Source organism: Tribolium madens, unplaced genomic scaffold, assembly GCF_015345945.1.
Source record: "Tribolium madens isolate multiple individuals breed KSU strain unplaced genomic scaffold, Tmad_KSU_1.1 Scaffold_19;HRSCAF=116;Tcas5.2_LG9, whole genome shotgun sequence".
Lineage (NCBI taxonomy): Eukaryota > Metazoa > Arthropoda > Insecta > Coleoptera > Tenebrionidae > Tribolium > Tribolium madens.
Window position 1 is genome coordinate 5,283,074 of NW_025400983.1, and position 16,227 is coordinate 5,299,300.

Genomic DNA, 16,227 nt, shown 5'->3' on the forward strand with positions numbered 1-16,227 from the left:
GATAACCAAATTTTGATGCTATCATTCAACATATTAAAACAATTAATAGTTTGTCGAACAAGGTGAAGCGTGTTTACAAAACTAATTCCGCCAATTTGTGACTACCACATTAGCATTTAAAAATTTGTGCAAATTTCTAAATTTGTCAACGACAAATGGGTAATCAAGAAAAAGTAGCAATCATAATTAGGATTCTGGCTAACAAACCTTGAAAGACTCAATTAGGATGTTCTGGGATTAACGAGTAAATAAATTTCTTTAGGACAACAGATTATCCCGGCTTAATTTTTCCTGGAAGGGTTGAAACCTGAAACCATCTTTAAATCGTTACGTTTAAATTATTCCTTGACTAGTTATTGTTCCATCCCGAGCTTTGATTTATTTTTATACTTCCACATTCTTAATGACATGACACGAGTACGCGCTCATGCAACCATAAATTGTGTGAAAATTGTCAATTTTCCCATCTAGAGGAGAAAAAAGGAGTGAATTTCTCTTTGATGCGGTTCACAGCGAAGCATGAGACTTGGCCTTGCTGGATTTTTACCACAGACCCACGGACACAGCGAACCGGAGTTTTGAAACGGTAACTGCACAGTTGCATTAATAAGTTATTGTGTGTGTGAATTTCACCAAAAATGTCCCGGTTTTAATCCAGTGAGCAAAACCAAACCCAAATAATGTGATTGTTTAACTCTTCTGCAGCCACAGTACAAATTTCAAGTTCCTAACGTAAGTACTCTACCAATTAAGGACGCTTCACACAAGTTTTTCGAATTGTTGCATTTCAAGTTTCAACCAATGTTAAAAACCTCCTTTGTGATTTATTTGGCATAATGAAAATTTCGTGAAAAATCCAGTGTGTAGCCCTTGGGTGTCATACTACGTAGACTTTTTCGTCTTATTACCAAACCCGTTTTGGTAATGAAATTACAATAGGACGTAGGCAACTCACCATACGCTTTTTCTTGCAGTACAATGGGTAAATGGATCTTCGCCATGACCAGTATTATCATTTTTAGAATAACGTTCAGTTTGGACTCGTCAAAATCTTGCCGGAAAAAGACGAGTTCCTTAGGAGGAGAAGAACTAATTTGTCACAACGCTACCACTTCTCTTTTGAAAAATAACGATTTTATCCTTAGCAAAACCCATTGGTTTACTTGTGAGAACTGTACCTTGAATACTGTAGATAGTAGCACGTTTAATTTCACCAAAAATAGCATTAATTATTTATATTTAATTTCGTCTCAAATATTTGCAATAAAAGGCCGCGCGTTTAATAAATTAAAATTCTTGAAAGTTATTAATTTGCGTAACAATTCAGTCACTGATTTGGACCCTGAATCTTTCACGAATTTGACTAGAGTGACACAAGTCGATTTAAGTCACAATAGTCTTAGGATTTTAACAAACAAAATGTTCCACAAGTTGACAAATTTGGATTTGTTGAACTTGAATCATAATAATATTTACTACATCCAACCCGATGCTTTTAAGGGGTTGTCGAATTTGCGACACTTGTATCTCAGTAATAATCGCCTTGAGAGGTTGGAAGGTTATGTTTTCAAGTATTTACCGAATCTTTTGTTGCTGTATTTGGAGCACAATAGCATTATTTCGATCGATTCGTTCGCGTTTGCAAATTTGAGTAATTTAAACGCACTTTATTTGAACAACAACAGCATTAACTTTCTGACACAATACAATTTCAAGCCTTTAAATAACTTGGTGGACTTGCAACTGAGACGCAACAGTCTTGTCGAAATCCAAACTAGTGCGTTTAACGGCCTGACAAATCTCAAACATTTACATCTGGGGAACAATCGACTAAGAACCGTTAAACGTTACGGTTTTGTCGGCTTAGACAATCTCCAAAATTTGGATTTGATCAACAACGATTTCAAACATTTCGATTTGAGTTACGTCGAGAGTTTGAAAAAATTGGAAACGCTTTGGTTGGAGCAGAATCGCCTTTCAAATCTCAGTATCGACGTCAAACTAGATCCGCTAAATTCCTTGTACAGTTTGGGAATAAATGATAATAATCTGACCGTTTTAAATTACAAACTGTTGTATAACAAGATGCCAAACATTCGGGACGTTTTTATTTATAATAATAGCTGGAATTGCGAGCTGTTGATTAATATGCAGCAGTTTTTTCAAGAACAAAATGTTAGTTTGTGTATGAGCTTTGATTGCAACCCGGAGAAAAATAAGCACCTTCTTGAAGAATCTTCCTGTGAGGTGATGATTGATCACAAAGAGGAGGATAGTGGAGAAGATTTTGAGGCGGATTTTGTTGCGGAGGTGGGGACTTGCGCTAGGATTAGTGTGATTTTAATTTTAGTTAATATCCAAATGTTAATATTTATGTAAATTACACTGTTAGGTTTTAACTACCAGCTACCTCATGTTGTCAAAGCTTTATTTGTAAATAAAATATTTACGACACGTTTTTTATTTTTATTTTGAATTACGTACTACTGGTTCAGATTCACAGAACAGAGAAAAAAAGAGTTTACATAGAAAAAACAACAATAAAACAGGTAGGTAGTCGAAAACAACTGAAACTAAAAGAAAAAACATTTTTGAAACACAGTTAATGTGAAGTTTGAGGAGATTTGTAAACATTTTCAATAGAAAAGCAACTATTTTTGTATTCTTTTTTGCAATAAATTGTCCCTGTTTTTATGGAGCCATTGAAAACTTTGTTTTCAAGTTCTAAATATTTTATTTTTGAATAGTGAAATAATAGAAAATTCCTAAGGTTACAAAAGGACGATTAAAAAACGACAAATTCTTGTACATACATATTTTGGTTCACGATTTTTTCTCGCATGAGATTAAAGTTTTTAAAATTGAGATCTTAAAAAACTGAGTTAGATTTCAAAAGGATACATTTGTCACAATAATACAGTCTTGACTCTTTGTTTCAAGATTTTACTTTAAGTACTTTATGATTCTCACATTTTTTTGAGGGAATTCAATTTTGTTTTCTATTAAAACTTGATCACAATAGATAATAGAGTCTAAAAAAGACAAATAATGACAAACTGATGTTTATTATGTCAAGAATTTTCCTCATAATTTTTGAAGTTGCTTCTTATAACATAATTTCTTAAGTTCTCAACTGTTCACAAAAGTGTAATTCCTTTAACCCTCAAACAATTTATTTGTTAAGATAGCATATCGCAAGATCTAAAGATTTTACGTAGTTATGGATTTTTTGTTTCAAGATCTTATTCATAAGGTTTTTTTCTTTTCTATATTTTTTTATTTTCCGTAAATTACTATTAGAGCTTGAAAAACTAAAATAGGGGTTAATTGAGTTTTTGTTACAAGATCTTAATCGAAATAGGGTTTAAAGAAGACTCGTATCTAGAATTTTTCTTTACCGTTTGAAGATTTTTTTCTTGTAATGCGCCAGAACTCGCGCCCCAGAGAAAATTTTCAAGTAAGGTCAGATACCAGGAACATGAAAAAAATGTTTAAAAAATTCTATCTGTCAAAAAATTTTGAAATCTATTTTTGACATTTGACATTTTTTTATATCTATTTAAGGAAACTGATGATCTTGTAAATGTTTTTTTTACAATTATTTAGTAAAGGGACAAAAGTTTTGCCAATAGAAGCCACAAATAACATTGAACAGAGTTACAATTTAGGATACAGCTTCTTTGTTTCCTCTTTTAATAGCCTATAGCAAAAAAACTTGGAAAATTATTTTTCCAACAGAAATAAACAGAGTCAAAGTGCAAACTTTAAACCCTCATTACTTCGAAATTTTTATAGATAGAATTTTTTTAACATTTTTTCCATGTTCCTGGTATCTTACCTTATATGGCATTTTTCTCTGGGGCGCGAATTCTGGTGCACCCTGTATGTATTTGAACTATTTGAAGTTGCTTCTCAGAACATAATGTCTTAAGTTCTTTAGTGTTGAAGAAAGTTTAAACCCTTAATCTTCAAGCAATTTTTTCAATTCACTTTAATTTTTGTCCATTTGCATATCGCTTGATCTGGAAAAACTTAAGATTTTACGTAATTTTGTTTTTTTTTTGTTTCAAGATCTTAATTCATAAGATTTTTTTGAAGTTTTAAAGAAGGTAGGTAAAAGTTTTTATTTCAAAGTCTAAGTTACACTAGGTACACTATTAAAAAAAATACCCCAATTTTTCTTTCAAGCTTTTTTAATTTCGATTTTAACGTAAAGATTGTTGTAAAATTTGTAAGCATTGTGACTGGGCATTTTAAGGTCGGCCATCATTTTAATGTAAAAACCAATCACTTTAGATTTTTGGATTCATTCAAAAATTAATGCAACGATGTGATTGGTTCGTTTAAGGTCGGCCATCATTAAATGTAAGTAACCATGGAGAAACCAATCACTTTAGACTTTAGTTTCATTCAAAAATGTTTCGAAATTGGTAACTCAGATTTGCCTTCATTCATTAGGGGAATTACAATTTTTAATGAAATTGTTATGTATGTGCCCTCTTGTGACTATTATTACGATTGTATTAACAGTGAGTAATATGGCTAAATTGTGACAGCGAATTTGCATCTTTAATTTCGTTGTACCTGCTGTAGGACTTGATTAGGAAATAAAACCTTAATTAATCTTAAAATAGAAATAGCAATATTAGTGTTTTACCTATCCTTCGTGCTTACAAATACAATATAAAGTGTCGACGAGGAAATAGAAGTGAATAGAAGTGATTCTGCAAAAAGCATCAAAAAGTGAAACATAACCTCACTCCTCACTTTTTTACATTTTTAAGTATAGGAGACAATAAGCAAAGTAGCTGACCTCTGGTTCTGGTGTCAAGCTAGAAACTATCCAAATGGGAAAAACATATTTTGACAATATCAGTTTTTTCTCAGTTTGACAAGTCAATGTAAATATGGGTACTTGTAATTTTTGCTCCGTACCTCATACTACCTTATTGAAAAAAAAAACTATGTGGGAAGGTCTATATTTCGATGCATTACTTTCTAAAATTAATAAAGGAGCCATCTGGCACATCAACTGCAAACTATTCAAATGGGGAAAACATTGATGGTTAGTACCATCTATTGGTTTCTGATTTTCTCCAATCTGAAGAAAAGATTTTAAAGGTTTTTCTTTCAAGAATAGATCTTTGTTTTCAAGAGTTAAGATAATTAGGACATTCTTAATTTTCTAAGCAAAAAGAGGATTTTTTATTTGACAAATAGAGTTTTGTTTTTGCATTATTCATTCTGTATTTTTCAAAATGTCACATTTTCTTGTCATTGTTGATTTTAAATCAAATTTGAATCCGTCAAGTTAGCGTAAAAATGAGTGGCCAAGTTCCAGCTCGTTGCAATTACATCAACTACGACATTTATTTCGGCGTGGTTCCAGTCGGCACCACTGTTGTAAAGCCCTACCACATCAGGAACCAATACAATGTAACCCAAACCCCAACCCACTTCCTCTCACCCTCATTTTCCAGGAAGTTGTCTCGTACCTTGTAACCAGAAACACTCGCATCAGTCCCATTTACCACGTCTTTGATGCCAATAAATACGAAACGAAGCTTGACCCCGGCCGAGAATTGGTTCTAAAAATCAGTTATTCCCCCAACATCCCTGGAACGAAAAACTACGATTATTTCACAGTCAACGACAGTCGACAAAATTTCTATCGTCTGTGCTTAAGAGGGGAATGTTCAGGCCCTTTGGTCACCACTTCCATTAGAAACTTAAACTTACTGAAAACACCCAAACAAAAAATTGTGAAACAAATTTTCACTCTTAGTAATAGTTCGGAATGTTGTGCAAGGTTCCAGTTCGACTGTATTAGACACGAACAGGGGGTTTTTGCAGTGGAGCCAGTCGAAGGGGTGATCCAACCCCAAGAACATGTCTACATAGAAGTGAGATTTTCACCCCAAAATCACCGATTTTACTCGCGACAACTCGCATGTCTCATCCTGTACCATGTAAGAGTGTTGAAAAATTTCAACTAATTTCATCACAAATTATTAGGAACCGATTTTGATCAACTTATTTGGGATTTATTCAAACACCGATTATGACCTAACTCAGTCACCTCTCAGGTACTACCAACTACCCTACGAGGAAACTGTGAGTTTTGCAGGATATTTAAGCGACAGTGTAACTCTTAAATATGTCCCACCACCGGTTTCTTTCACTGTTAATTATCTCGATTTTGGACGAATGTTACCAGAAAGTTCGTGTCAAACCTTGACGACAAGTTTCACAAACCATATGGAAACTCAAGTGGAAGTCGAGTGGGAGAAAACTGAACTGTTTCGAATTTACCCGGAAAAACTAGAAATTCCGGGGAAAATGTCCGCTTTGTATGAGTGTAGATTTCACCCAAGTGTCAAGTGTAGACTATCATCGGCCATAATCAACGGCTTTGTCACGTGGACCCCCACAGAGGAGGACAACCCGCTTACCATAAACGTCCCCATCCCTGTATCTCTACGTTTTATTGGTATATATTTCAAAATTTTTGGAAAAATTTTTGAGTGTTTTCTTAGGACACAGTTTTCCGGGAAAACAAGCATGGATACCCTCAATTTCCATAATCCCAAACAACGTTATTCTCCCGTTATGTCTCCCAAATCTCCCCTCTTGGACAACATTTATGATAGAAGCCCATGGCCATTTGCCTGTCCTTTTCAAACTCCTACCCCCACGCAAAACGTTCGAAATTTTCAGAAATTTTCCGAAGTGTTGTAAAAATCTTTCAGGAATTTCATAATGAAGCCAATGGTTGGTCTAGTCCGAACATTTCAAATTATTGTAGTCCAACTCGAAAGCAATTCCACTGAACCAACTTCATACATCGAAAAATGGAATATCGAACTCAACGGGCGCGAAAGCTCGAGCCCCATTTACGTCAAAGCCCAAACTGACGTTCCGAGACTCGTTGTGGGGTACGAAAACTGTATCAAATTCGAGCCAATGCAGCCTGGAACCCAGACCAGTATTTATGTCCCCCTCGCGAATGTCTCCTCGTGTCACATCCAGTAAATATGAGCACTTGAGAGAGTTTTTCAAATTGGTTTCAGGTATGAATTTTTGACTTCTGAGTATTTTGGGGTCGTGACCCCCCGAGGAGTGTTGGCCCCCAACGAGGAGATTTTTCTCACTTGTTGGTACCAATCCGATTTAAGTCAAATTGGGGAAAGCAATTTTTCGGTGAATTGTCGAATTCAGTGCATGTACAAGGAAAGTGTGCTAATTGGGGAACCTGTGGATGTGCCTGTCACGGTTTTCGTAGAAGTGGTTTATTCCGAGCTGTGTGTAAGTGTTTGGGGAGGTCGGGAATTCTAAAAACATAAAAAAAATAAACTGTCAAATAAAATTATCAAAATTGATGTTGTGTTAGAAAACGAGAAGATTCTTTTAATACCTATGAGTTTGAGATAAGAAGCTTTAAAGTACTAAATAAAATCCAAATCCAACAATTGGTAAATGTTCCGCTAAAATATTTTTACAAGAAAAAAAATTTTTTATCGTCATTTGAATGAAGCAATTTGAAACTCACTTTTCTCAGAGTTTAGTTGGTGCTCATGTTTTGAAACATTAAAAATATGTTTCAAACTGTCACGTAAAATAATGAGTTATATGAGAAAAAAAAGACTTTTTTTTATTATGAATCCGCTAATACTGAGACAAGAAGCAGCAAAGTATTAAATAAAATTCAAATCCGATAATTTGTGTTTCAAATATTTCATTAAAATATTTTAAGAAAACAATAATATCTTTTTTTGTTATTATTATTTGGACGTGAACCACTAAATAATATCTATAATTCATAGATTAGTGGTTCAAAGTTTCGGCAGTTGTAATTTTATTTTACAGCTTAATATTTTGGTAGAATTGTTGAAACATGAAGCACTGTGACGCCAAATCTGATTTTTTTTGAAACCGTAACCTTTTCTCAAGTTTAAATTTTAATTTTCAAGTTTTTATAACCACCATCGTTTGATTTTGGAGAATTAGATGTTATGAATTTTAAACAAACTAAGATGTTGAAAAACTATTAAAATTTCAAGAATAATTTTACGTTTAACTCAATTTTTTTCAAGATTAATTATGTTTCTTTCTGCTTGAGATTCTATATACATACACATTTCTCAGGGTTTTAAAAATTTTATGTACTTTTTGTTTTGTTTTTTTTTTGTATGTTTCAAGATCTTGATTCATATTTTATTTTTGAATTTTTGAGATTGCTAGTTTTTGAGAATTTACGTTTTTCTATTTGTAAATTTATAATTCATAATTAACACTATAGTAGGGTTTAAAAATTTTTGCTATACCTACACTAATTTCATTCATAACAATTTTATTTATTTTTTTCATAAACATCAAGATGTGAAGTACTAAATAATATTCAAGATTCAAAAGTAGTGCTTTAAATTTTCCTCATTTGATATTTATTTATTTGACAGCTTGTAACAGTTTTTAATATTTAATTTTTAATAATATGAAACTTTTCTCGTAAACCTTTTTCAGATTATAATTTTATCAACAAAAACTGCTAAAGTAAAATAAATGAAAAACTGCTAAAATTACAAATGACCAATTCAATAACACGCTAATTTTTTCCTCTTTATTTCAAGTTTTTTATCAGAATTTTCAACTTTGTATATCCAAAACAGTTCAGAAAACTAAGAATTTGAAGAATATGTATTATAATATACTCTGCTTTTTGTTTCTTAATTCTGTTCTTTTCAACTTGAGATTCTACACATTTTTCAAGTTCCTAACAACTATCGCTTGATCTTGGAACACTAGATATCAAGGATTTTATATAATTTCTGTTTTTTTTTGTTTCAAAATCTTGATCTATAGATTATTTGATATTGTTTCATTTTAGAGAATTTACATTTTTCTATTTTTAATTCACTGAAAACTAGAGTATAGGGCTTACAGAAAACAATAAAATTTTTATTATACATTAATTTTATTTATAATGATTTTGTTTATTTTACACTAACATTAAGATATGAAGCTTTAAATAATAATATTCAACATTCAAAATTAGTGCTTGAAGTTTGCAATTTTATTTAACAGCTTATAGCAATTTTTTAAATATTTCCTTAGCATTGTTGAAATATTAAATTTTCTTGTAAACTTTTCTGATAAGTACTTATTTAATGATTCCAGTGTTAAAATTGGAAGTAGCTAAATTGCTTTATTTAGGAAGAAAAGTCTTATTTAAGCATTTATTTAGTTGAAAAACTTTGTTCAGGATGATTTTCGGCTTAAAATTGAGCCAAATCGATTGAAAATAGCACAAATTGTTTTATTTCAGCGTAAAATTGGGATTAAAGCAATTATTTTTATAAAATACATTGATTTTGAATGATTTCTGTAATAAAATTAAGCAAAATTGGATTGGAAATAGCTCAAATTGCTTTATTTAGACAGAAAACTGTTACTTCCTTATAAACATTTATTTTGTTAAAATACATTGATTTAGGTTGTTTTTAGGCTTAAAATTGAGCCAAATCGATTGGAAATAGCACAAATTGCTTCATTTGGATTTTAAGCAATTATTTTTATAAAATACATTAATTTAGAATGAATTCAGTGTTAAAATTTAGCAAAATTGGATTGGAAGTTCGCATTGTTGAAATATTAAACTTTTTCGTAAACTAGCATAAAGCATAAAAACGCTATTTTTTTTCTTTTTATTTCAAGTTTTTTCTTCTCAGAATTTTGAATTTTATAAATCACAACAGTTCACTAAAGTTATCAAAACTAATATGTTGAAAAACTATTACAATTAAAAAAAGTACATTTTGTTTCAAGATATTAATTCTGCTCTTTCTACTATAATGTATAACTTTTTCAAGGTTTTAACAACTATCGCTTGATCTTGCAAGGTATCAAGGATTTTATGTAATTATCGTTTTATTATTTTTTTTGTTTCTAGATCTTCATCCATAGAATATTTGAGATTTTAATTGTTGAGAATTACGTTTTTCTATTATTAACTCATGATCATGAAAAACTAGAGTAGGGTTCAAAGAAAACAATATTTTTTTTTATATACTTTTTATTTATAACAATTTTATTTATTTTCCACTTATATTAAAATATGCAGCAGTTTCAACATTCAAGATTAGTGCTTCAAACTTTTTGCCTATGTAATTTTATTTGAGAGGTTTAAAATTTAATGTTTTTTTTTTCTGGGGGACAATTAAGCGAAAATTGGTGTATTTTAGGCTTTCCCGAGCGTTTTTAAATGCGGCCAAATCGAATACGGGAAGACAATCACGACTTGCTTCCACATTTTCAATTTCGGATACTCTAACATAAATTTCAAATTATGCCATGATCATGATTTGAAAGACGTTGTTTTGTATCCGGCTTATGGGAGATGCGGCTCTCGTGAAAAACTCTTGGTCAATGTCCAATTCACTTTGAATAATTTGGGGAAACGGAGTCTACACATTGGGTATACAAACCGCCTCAACGAATTTTCAGAAAATGTCATTAATGAGGGAACCAAAAGCATTTTCCGGATTGAATACGACTGCATCTGTGCCACTCTCCAAGTGACTATTAAATCATAAACAAAATCACTTTCAAATGGCTATTTTATTACAGATCACTGATTTGCTGGAACACAATTTAGGTGGCTTGTTTAGTAACAGCGACTTGTGGTGTTTCTTGAAAATAGACGAGTAAATTTCGCGTTATTTAAACTTTCATTTTACACTTATTTTTCAGGATCAATGCTGCATTAAAGGAAACAAATCAAGGGGAAATATCGCGAGTCGATTTGTGTGTCCCCGACTGTGAAATTTCCCAAAAACTCTTCTACTTAGTCTTTGTCATAAAAAATGTGTCAAATGCCGATATGAGAGTGGCTTTAAAAAGACGAAAAGTGTGCGATTGTGAACAAAAACAATCCGATGAGAGTCTCACTTTCAGAATTAAAGTCTACGATTGCCCCCACAAAGATCTATTCTCCCTAGAATTGACCAATCCTTTTATGCCAGTAATTCATTTTTGTTTAAATTATTTCGTGAGTTGTGACTGTATTTTAGGCCAATTCCGCTCAACGCCTCATCCTCAAAATCAAACACACCCTCCCTGACCAAAACATGCTCTCCTACATCCTCGAAATGACCAATGAGAGGACAATCATCTTCAACATTTTAGTCAACAGTATTGCGCCTGATTCGTACGTTTTATCAGTTTACAAGTTGGATTACAAGCTAGATTTGGGCTTTGTTTACATCGGGTTGAGGGAAGCCCCCGTGTTGGCCTTCTGGCTGTACAACAACACGGCCGAAGCTGTGCCCTACAAGCTGGACGATCTTGAAATCGTAAAATTGTGCAATCAAGACGGCTTTCCCGTTTTAAAATCCCTCACCTCGCTAGGTTTTATCAAAGCGCGAAGTCGGGCACCACTTTTGTTCAAGTTTTGGCCGATTGAAGTCAAGTGTTACAAAGTACGTTTTTTTTTTTAATTAACTTGAACTACGGATACCCAAAGACTAGGATATGACACGATGTAAAACTAAACGTCTTCGTTCTCGATAGTTCCGTTAGTGAGGCCAGATTCCTTTCCCGTTTAAGTTTTAAAAGAAATGAAATAAAAAAATGGGTGTATTTAAAGGTGAGCAAAACGCAAAAAAAAAATATAGACAGATAGAGCATTAAATTATCAATAATAAGAAATAAAGGTAATGCAAACATTTTATTGAAAACTATATTTAAAAAAATTTCAAACAGCAATTTGCGCCCCGTCTCATACTTTTGAAAATGCTGCGAATACGGTTAAAGGTACAAAAAGAAAGTTGTAGAGAATAAAATTTTCAAAAAAAAAGTCCGCAGGAGATATCTCTATCTTCAATGGTTTAGGTCTTAAAGACGTTCAAAGACGCTCAAGTGATGAGTACGTGTCATTTTTACCGGTGGTCAAGAGAAAAAAAAAATTTAAACCTAAACGGTTGAAGATAGAGATATGATCTCGCGGACTTTTTCGTAGAAAATATAATTCTCTACAACTTTGTTCCCTACACTTTTTTGTATCTTCAACCGTCTTCGCACCCTTTTTAAAATATCGAAAACAGTATTAAAAATAAATTATAAACAATTATCAGTTTGCGTTCCGCCCAATATTTTTGAGAATCCTGCAAATACGGTTAAAGATACAAAAAAAGTGTTAGAAACAAAATTGTAGAGAACTAAATTAGCCAATTAGCCAAGACAAAAATAGGGCGATCGATGGAAAAAAATCCTAGAGAGTTGGATTTTTTTTAACGCTTTCTTTACACTTGGGTAGACATATATCAAAAGTCCCCGAAGATGGGGGCCGAGCTCGAGGAGGGGAAGGGGGTTAAAGGTTTTTTGCAGATTTCTCGGAAACGATTATTCTCATCGGTTTTTACCTTCTTACCAAAATTAAAGCCTACAAAATTTTCTACAAAAATGGTCCCTTGCATTTTCTTGTAGCAATAACCGTAAGCGAGTTATAGGGCTGACAAAATACATCATTTAAAAAAATGTGCTTTATCCGCATTTAAAACAGAATTAATCTTGTGATTTCAAAAAACTGACAGTAAATTGAATTTATTGGATCAAACACTTCACTAGAGAGTCTATGAAGTCTTCCGAGTCGTCCTCATATCGTGCATTTTCGTCTTTCATTGAAACATTGAAAACCTAATTACAGTTTTCTTCAGTACAATATTAAGTGCACTTCTACACCCTCTGAGGACCATATTTCGCAATTTTTATGTTTCTATATTCTTTTAAATGTCTACACCGTTTTATTCTCTTAAAACTAATTTTCGAAAAATCTTATTTTAGTGCCTTTTTACACCTCTAAAGAATTTTATGTTTATATCTTTGTTTGAAGGTTTACACCCCATTTAAAATCGATTCTCTATTTCTCCTAAAATTTTTATTTATATCTCCGTTTACTTAAATGTTTACACCCGAATCACCTTTTAGGCAGACCATCTTAGTTGGGGAACGCTCTACACATATAAATATTTACCATATACCTACTACTTTAATAAAATGTGTAGGACTTCAGTCCTACGACAAAAATGAATAGGACCATTTTTGTAGGAAATTTTGATGCAGAAATAAGTAGACTTCTATAGAAAATGCTGCATAAATTATGTAATTTATCGTTTATGTAAACGATGAGTTCATAGACCCTTGTGACTTCCCCCTCCTTTAATAAAGTATTGGATCTAGTTATTTCAATTTACTATCAGTTTTTTTCAAATTAAAAGACTAATTCTATTTTAAATGCGGATAAAGCATATTTTTTTGAATGATGTTTTTTGTCAGCCTTATAACAAAAATGCAAAGGACCATTTTTGTAGGAAATTTTGTAAGATTTACTTTTGATAAGAAGGTAAAAACCGCTAGGAGTGATAGTTTTCGAGATATAAGCAAAAACCCAAAAAAAGACATCTTTAACTCCCTCCCCCTCCTCGAGCTCGCCCACCACCTACGGGGACTTTTGATATATATATGTCTACCCAAGTGCAAAGAAAGCGTTTAAAAAAATTCCAACTCTCTAGGATTTTTTTCCACCGATTTGTATAATTTGACTAGACTAAATTTGCTACAAAAAAGTTCGCGAAACTATATTTCTATCTTTAACGGTTTAGGTTTAAATTGCTTTCAGTGTTCCTCTGGCAGATAGATGTATGGTCTCGCGAACTTTTTACTAGAAAATTTTATTCTCTACAACTTTCTTTCTTACATTTTTCTTGTATCTTCAATCATATTCGCAGCATTTTGAAAAACATGAAACGGTGCACAGATTTATAATTATAATTTTTTTTTTCTTATTTCTCGTGCAAAAATTTTGCCGTTCGTTTTTCACATCTTATTAAGAATGTAAAGCTCAACATTTTTTCATTCTTTTCTAAGCAATTAGTACATTGGTTGAATTTAAATTAATTTAAAACGATTTGAAACTGAGACGGTAAAACGCCCTCATTTTTACGTACTACTTTTTTGAGTTCAAAAAATTGAGCAATTTTGTATCTCGTTTCGTCTCCTAGTATGTAGTTCTCCGTAACTTGAACTAATTTAAGACAGGTTATAGTGCCCCTGATGCTAGGGACGCAGCCTGCGACACTGCAAATTGAAGGCTACGGGACGGACCAAATAAAACAATGCGAATTTAAAGATGTTGCAAATTTGGCCCAAAAACCGTTGTACAACAATGTTGTGAGTTTGTCGGTGGATCGCCTAGTGGTGGAGCCACTTTTGGTGGCGAGTTCCACCCAACGGTTGTTCTTCATTCGGAATCGGGACCGAAATCATCGGATTCAGTATCGATGGAAAACGTAATCGTGGTTTAAGGAGGAATAAACAAAATGAAATTTTATTTCAGGTGCTTAATCGATGGTTTGGTGAAAATGGAAGCGTTAACTAATGACGGGTTCTTGAAACCTCAAGAAGCCCAACCTGTGATACTAAAAATTTCATCCCTGAATGAACCTTGCAGTGTTGAACCTTTATTTTCTTGTGAATTTGTTGATTACGACCAGTTATTGTCGTACAACGAATCTGCGAAGTTATTAAATGAGAGACGGAGAAGTTCACTCAAGGAATTCATAATATCGGGTGAAACTGAAGAAAATGAAAATAAAGTTGTTGTTGTTTATTATTATCACAATTTTATGTAATTTAATTACAGGAAATTGAAGACATTGAATTACCACCAATGCCCGAATTCTTTAATATTACATTGCCGGTAACAATTAACGTTATTGGGTACTCGGACCGCGACACTTGTCTTTCCCTCGAATCCCAAATGAAGCAAAAACCTTGTGATACAATCCCCATCGACGTCGATCAATTTTTAGAAGAATATTTCAAAGCAACTGAAGAAAAAGAACGTCCAATTAGACCGCCAATCGAAAAAATAACCCAAGAAGAATGTAAAATTGACGAACCACTCATTGCGAAAGAACTAACAAAAAATGTTCTCGAATATTTAGCCAGGTAACCATTTTTAATTTTTTTTCTTCTCACACCTGACTCCAGTGATGCTGTCTTCTGTGACTATTTCCGCGAGAAAATACACATCATGAAAAACGAACCCAACCCCCTGTACTCGCAAATTAAACTCGAGGAAAAGGCCAAACAACACGAGACGAAAAAATTCTTCACTCAAGCAAAATTGTCGGAAATTGGCGAAATTTCCAAAGAAGCGGTGACGCATAGTTTGGAGGCAACGTTTCATGTGGGGCCTTTTGCGAGAAAAACTGATAGGTTTGTATGATTTATTTTTGACAAAATGGGTCTTCAATTCGGCGAAAAACAGCTAGGAACTTGTCGCCCTCGTTTCGAGTCACTTTCTGGCCTTCTTCAGAGCTATCAAAGAGTTTGTCCACCACTGGATCAAGTTTCTGTAATCAAGTAATTGTAAAAATGAAAGTGGGAGTAGTTTCGTGTACCAGTTCCTCATCAGGGATTTGTTCAAATAAAGGATGTTCATTGAAATGTTGTTTCATCCATTCGTGGAGTTCTTTAACATCGGTTACGGTGTAAACTACCCCTCCTATTGCCAAAACAAAGGCGTACTCGGCGAGTAAAGATTGATTAATGATGCGCCATTTGTGCTTAGATTTCTTAAAGTGTGGGTCAGGGTACAAGAAAAACATTTTCTTTAACTGAAAATGAGTGTAAATGAAAACGTTAAAGTGTTTGAATCCTGTACTTGGCCTTTTTTGAAGTAATTAGGCAAATATTTCATGGCATTACTCCTCAAACATGCTATATTTTGATATTGACCCGGATTTTGTGACCTTAACGCGGCTATCCTATCCATCACATAGTCGGACACTTTCACCCGGATTTCCATCCCTAACATGAGCGTTTTTGGGAAAAGTGGTGACAGGGTGATTAGTAAGCCCCCATAGCCGCAACCAATGTCAGCAAACTCAACTACTGGATTAGCCTCGGGGTAATATGAAGACCAGTCCATGTCATCGGGGGTTCGGGGGCTACAAACCAATGTAGAAACAATGTAAAACAAAGTTGATATTTACTAGTCAAAACAATGATCGGCGATGGGGTTAGAATGGGCCCGCTGTCTGTAATACCGCTTCTGTGGCAAGGCAATTGGTTCCGTAGTCATTTTTTGTGTTAAAATTAATAAAAACTATCCTTTGACACGTTATATTTCTTAGGTTATGTTTACATTTTATGACATGTGACAGGTGA

At 33.2% G+C, this 16,227-nt stretch overlaps 3 protein-coding genes across 5 annotated transcripts; 2 read left to right on the plus strand and 1 right to left on the minus strand.

The window, feature by feature from the left end:
• The first annotated feature begins 493 nt into the window (after positions 1 to 493).
• Positions 494 to 2,458, plus strand: LOC123011878 (leucine-rich repeat-containing protein 70-like). Of its 2 annotated transcripts, none has more exons than XM_044409577.1 (2): positions 494 to 732; positions 975 to 2,458. In XM_044409577.1, exon 2 carries the CDS (start codon positions 979 to 981, stop codon positions 2,377 to 2,379), a length of 1,401 nt encoding a protein of 466 aa, XP_044265512.1. In that variant the 5' UTR covers positions 494 to 732; positions 975 to 978; the 3' UTR covers positions 2,380 to 2,458. The 2 variants fall into 2 exon arrangements, with proteins under 2 accessions (XP_044265512.1, XP_044265521.1); XM_044409586.1 differs by lacking the exon at positions 494 to 732 and adding an exon at positions 742 to 921.
• A 2,814-nt stretch (positions 2,459 to 5,272) lies between these two features.
• On the plus strand, positions 5,273 to 15,499 carry LOC123010203. 2 transcript variants are annotated; one of them, XM_044406915.1, is made up of 15 exons: positions 5,273 to 5,436; positions 5,481 to 5,969; positions 6,016 to 6,490; positions 6,537 to 6,702; positions 6,750 to 7,028; positions 7,071 to 7,305; positions 10,239 to 10,571; positions 10,624 to 10,700; positions 10,747 to 11,017; positions 11,067 to 11,474; positions 14,092 to 14,342; positions 14,390 to 14,648; positions 14,696 to 15,003; positions 15,046 to 15,273; positions 15,326 to 15,499. In XM_044406915.1, exons 1-15 carry the CDS (start codon positions 5,323 to 5,325, stop codon positions 15,327 to 15,329), a joined length of 3,897 nt encoding a protein of 1,298 aa, XP_044262850.1. In that variant the 5' UTR covers positions 5,273 to 5,322; the 3' UTR covers positions 15,330 to 15,499. The 2 variants fall into 2 exon arrangements, with proteins under 2 accessions (XP_044262850.1, XP_044262842.1); XM_044406907.1 differs by having other exon boundaries at positions 15,046 to 15,499.
• LOC123010218 (tRNA (guanine-N(7)-)-methyltransferase) lies at positions 14,645 to 16,206 on the minus strand. The gene is made up of 4 exons (XM_044406928.1): positions 16,053 to 16,206; positions 15,722 to 16,007; positions 15,459 to 15,674; positions 14,645 to 15,410 (listed from the first exon to the last, which is right to left on the minus strand). The coding sequence occupies exons 1-4, from the start codon at positions 16,139 to 16,141 to the stop codon at positions 15,285 to 15,287; spliced, it is 717 nt and encodes a 238-aa protein (XP_044262863.1). The 5' UTR covers positions 16,142 to 16,206; the 3' UTR covers positions 14,645 to 15,284.
• Positions 16,207 to 16,227: the final 21 nt, after the last annotated feature.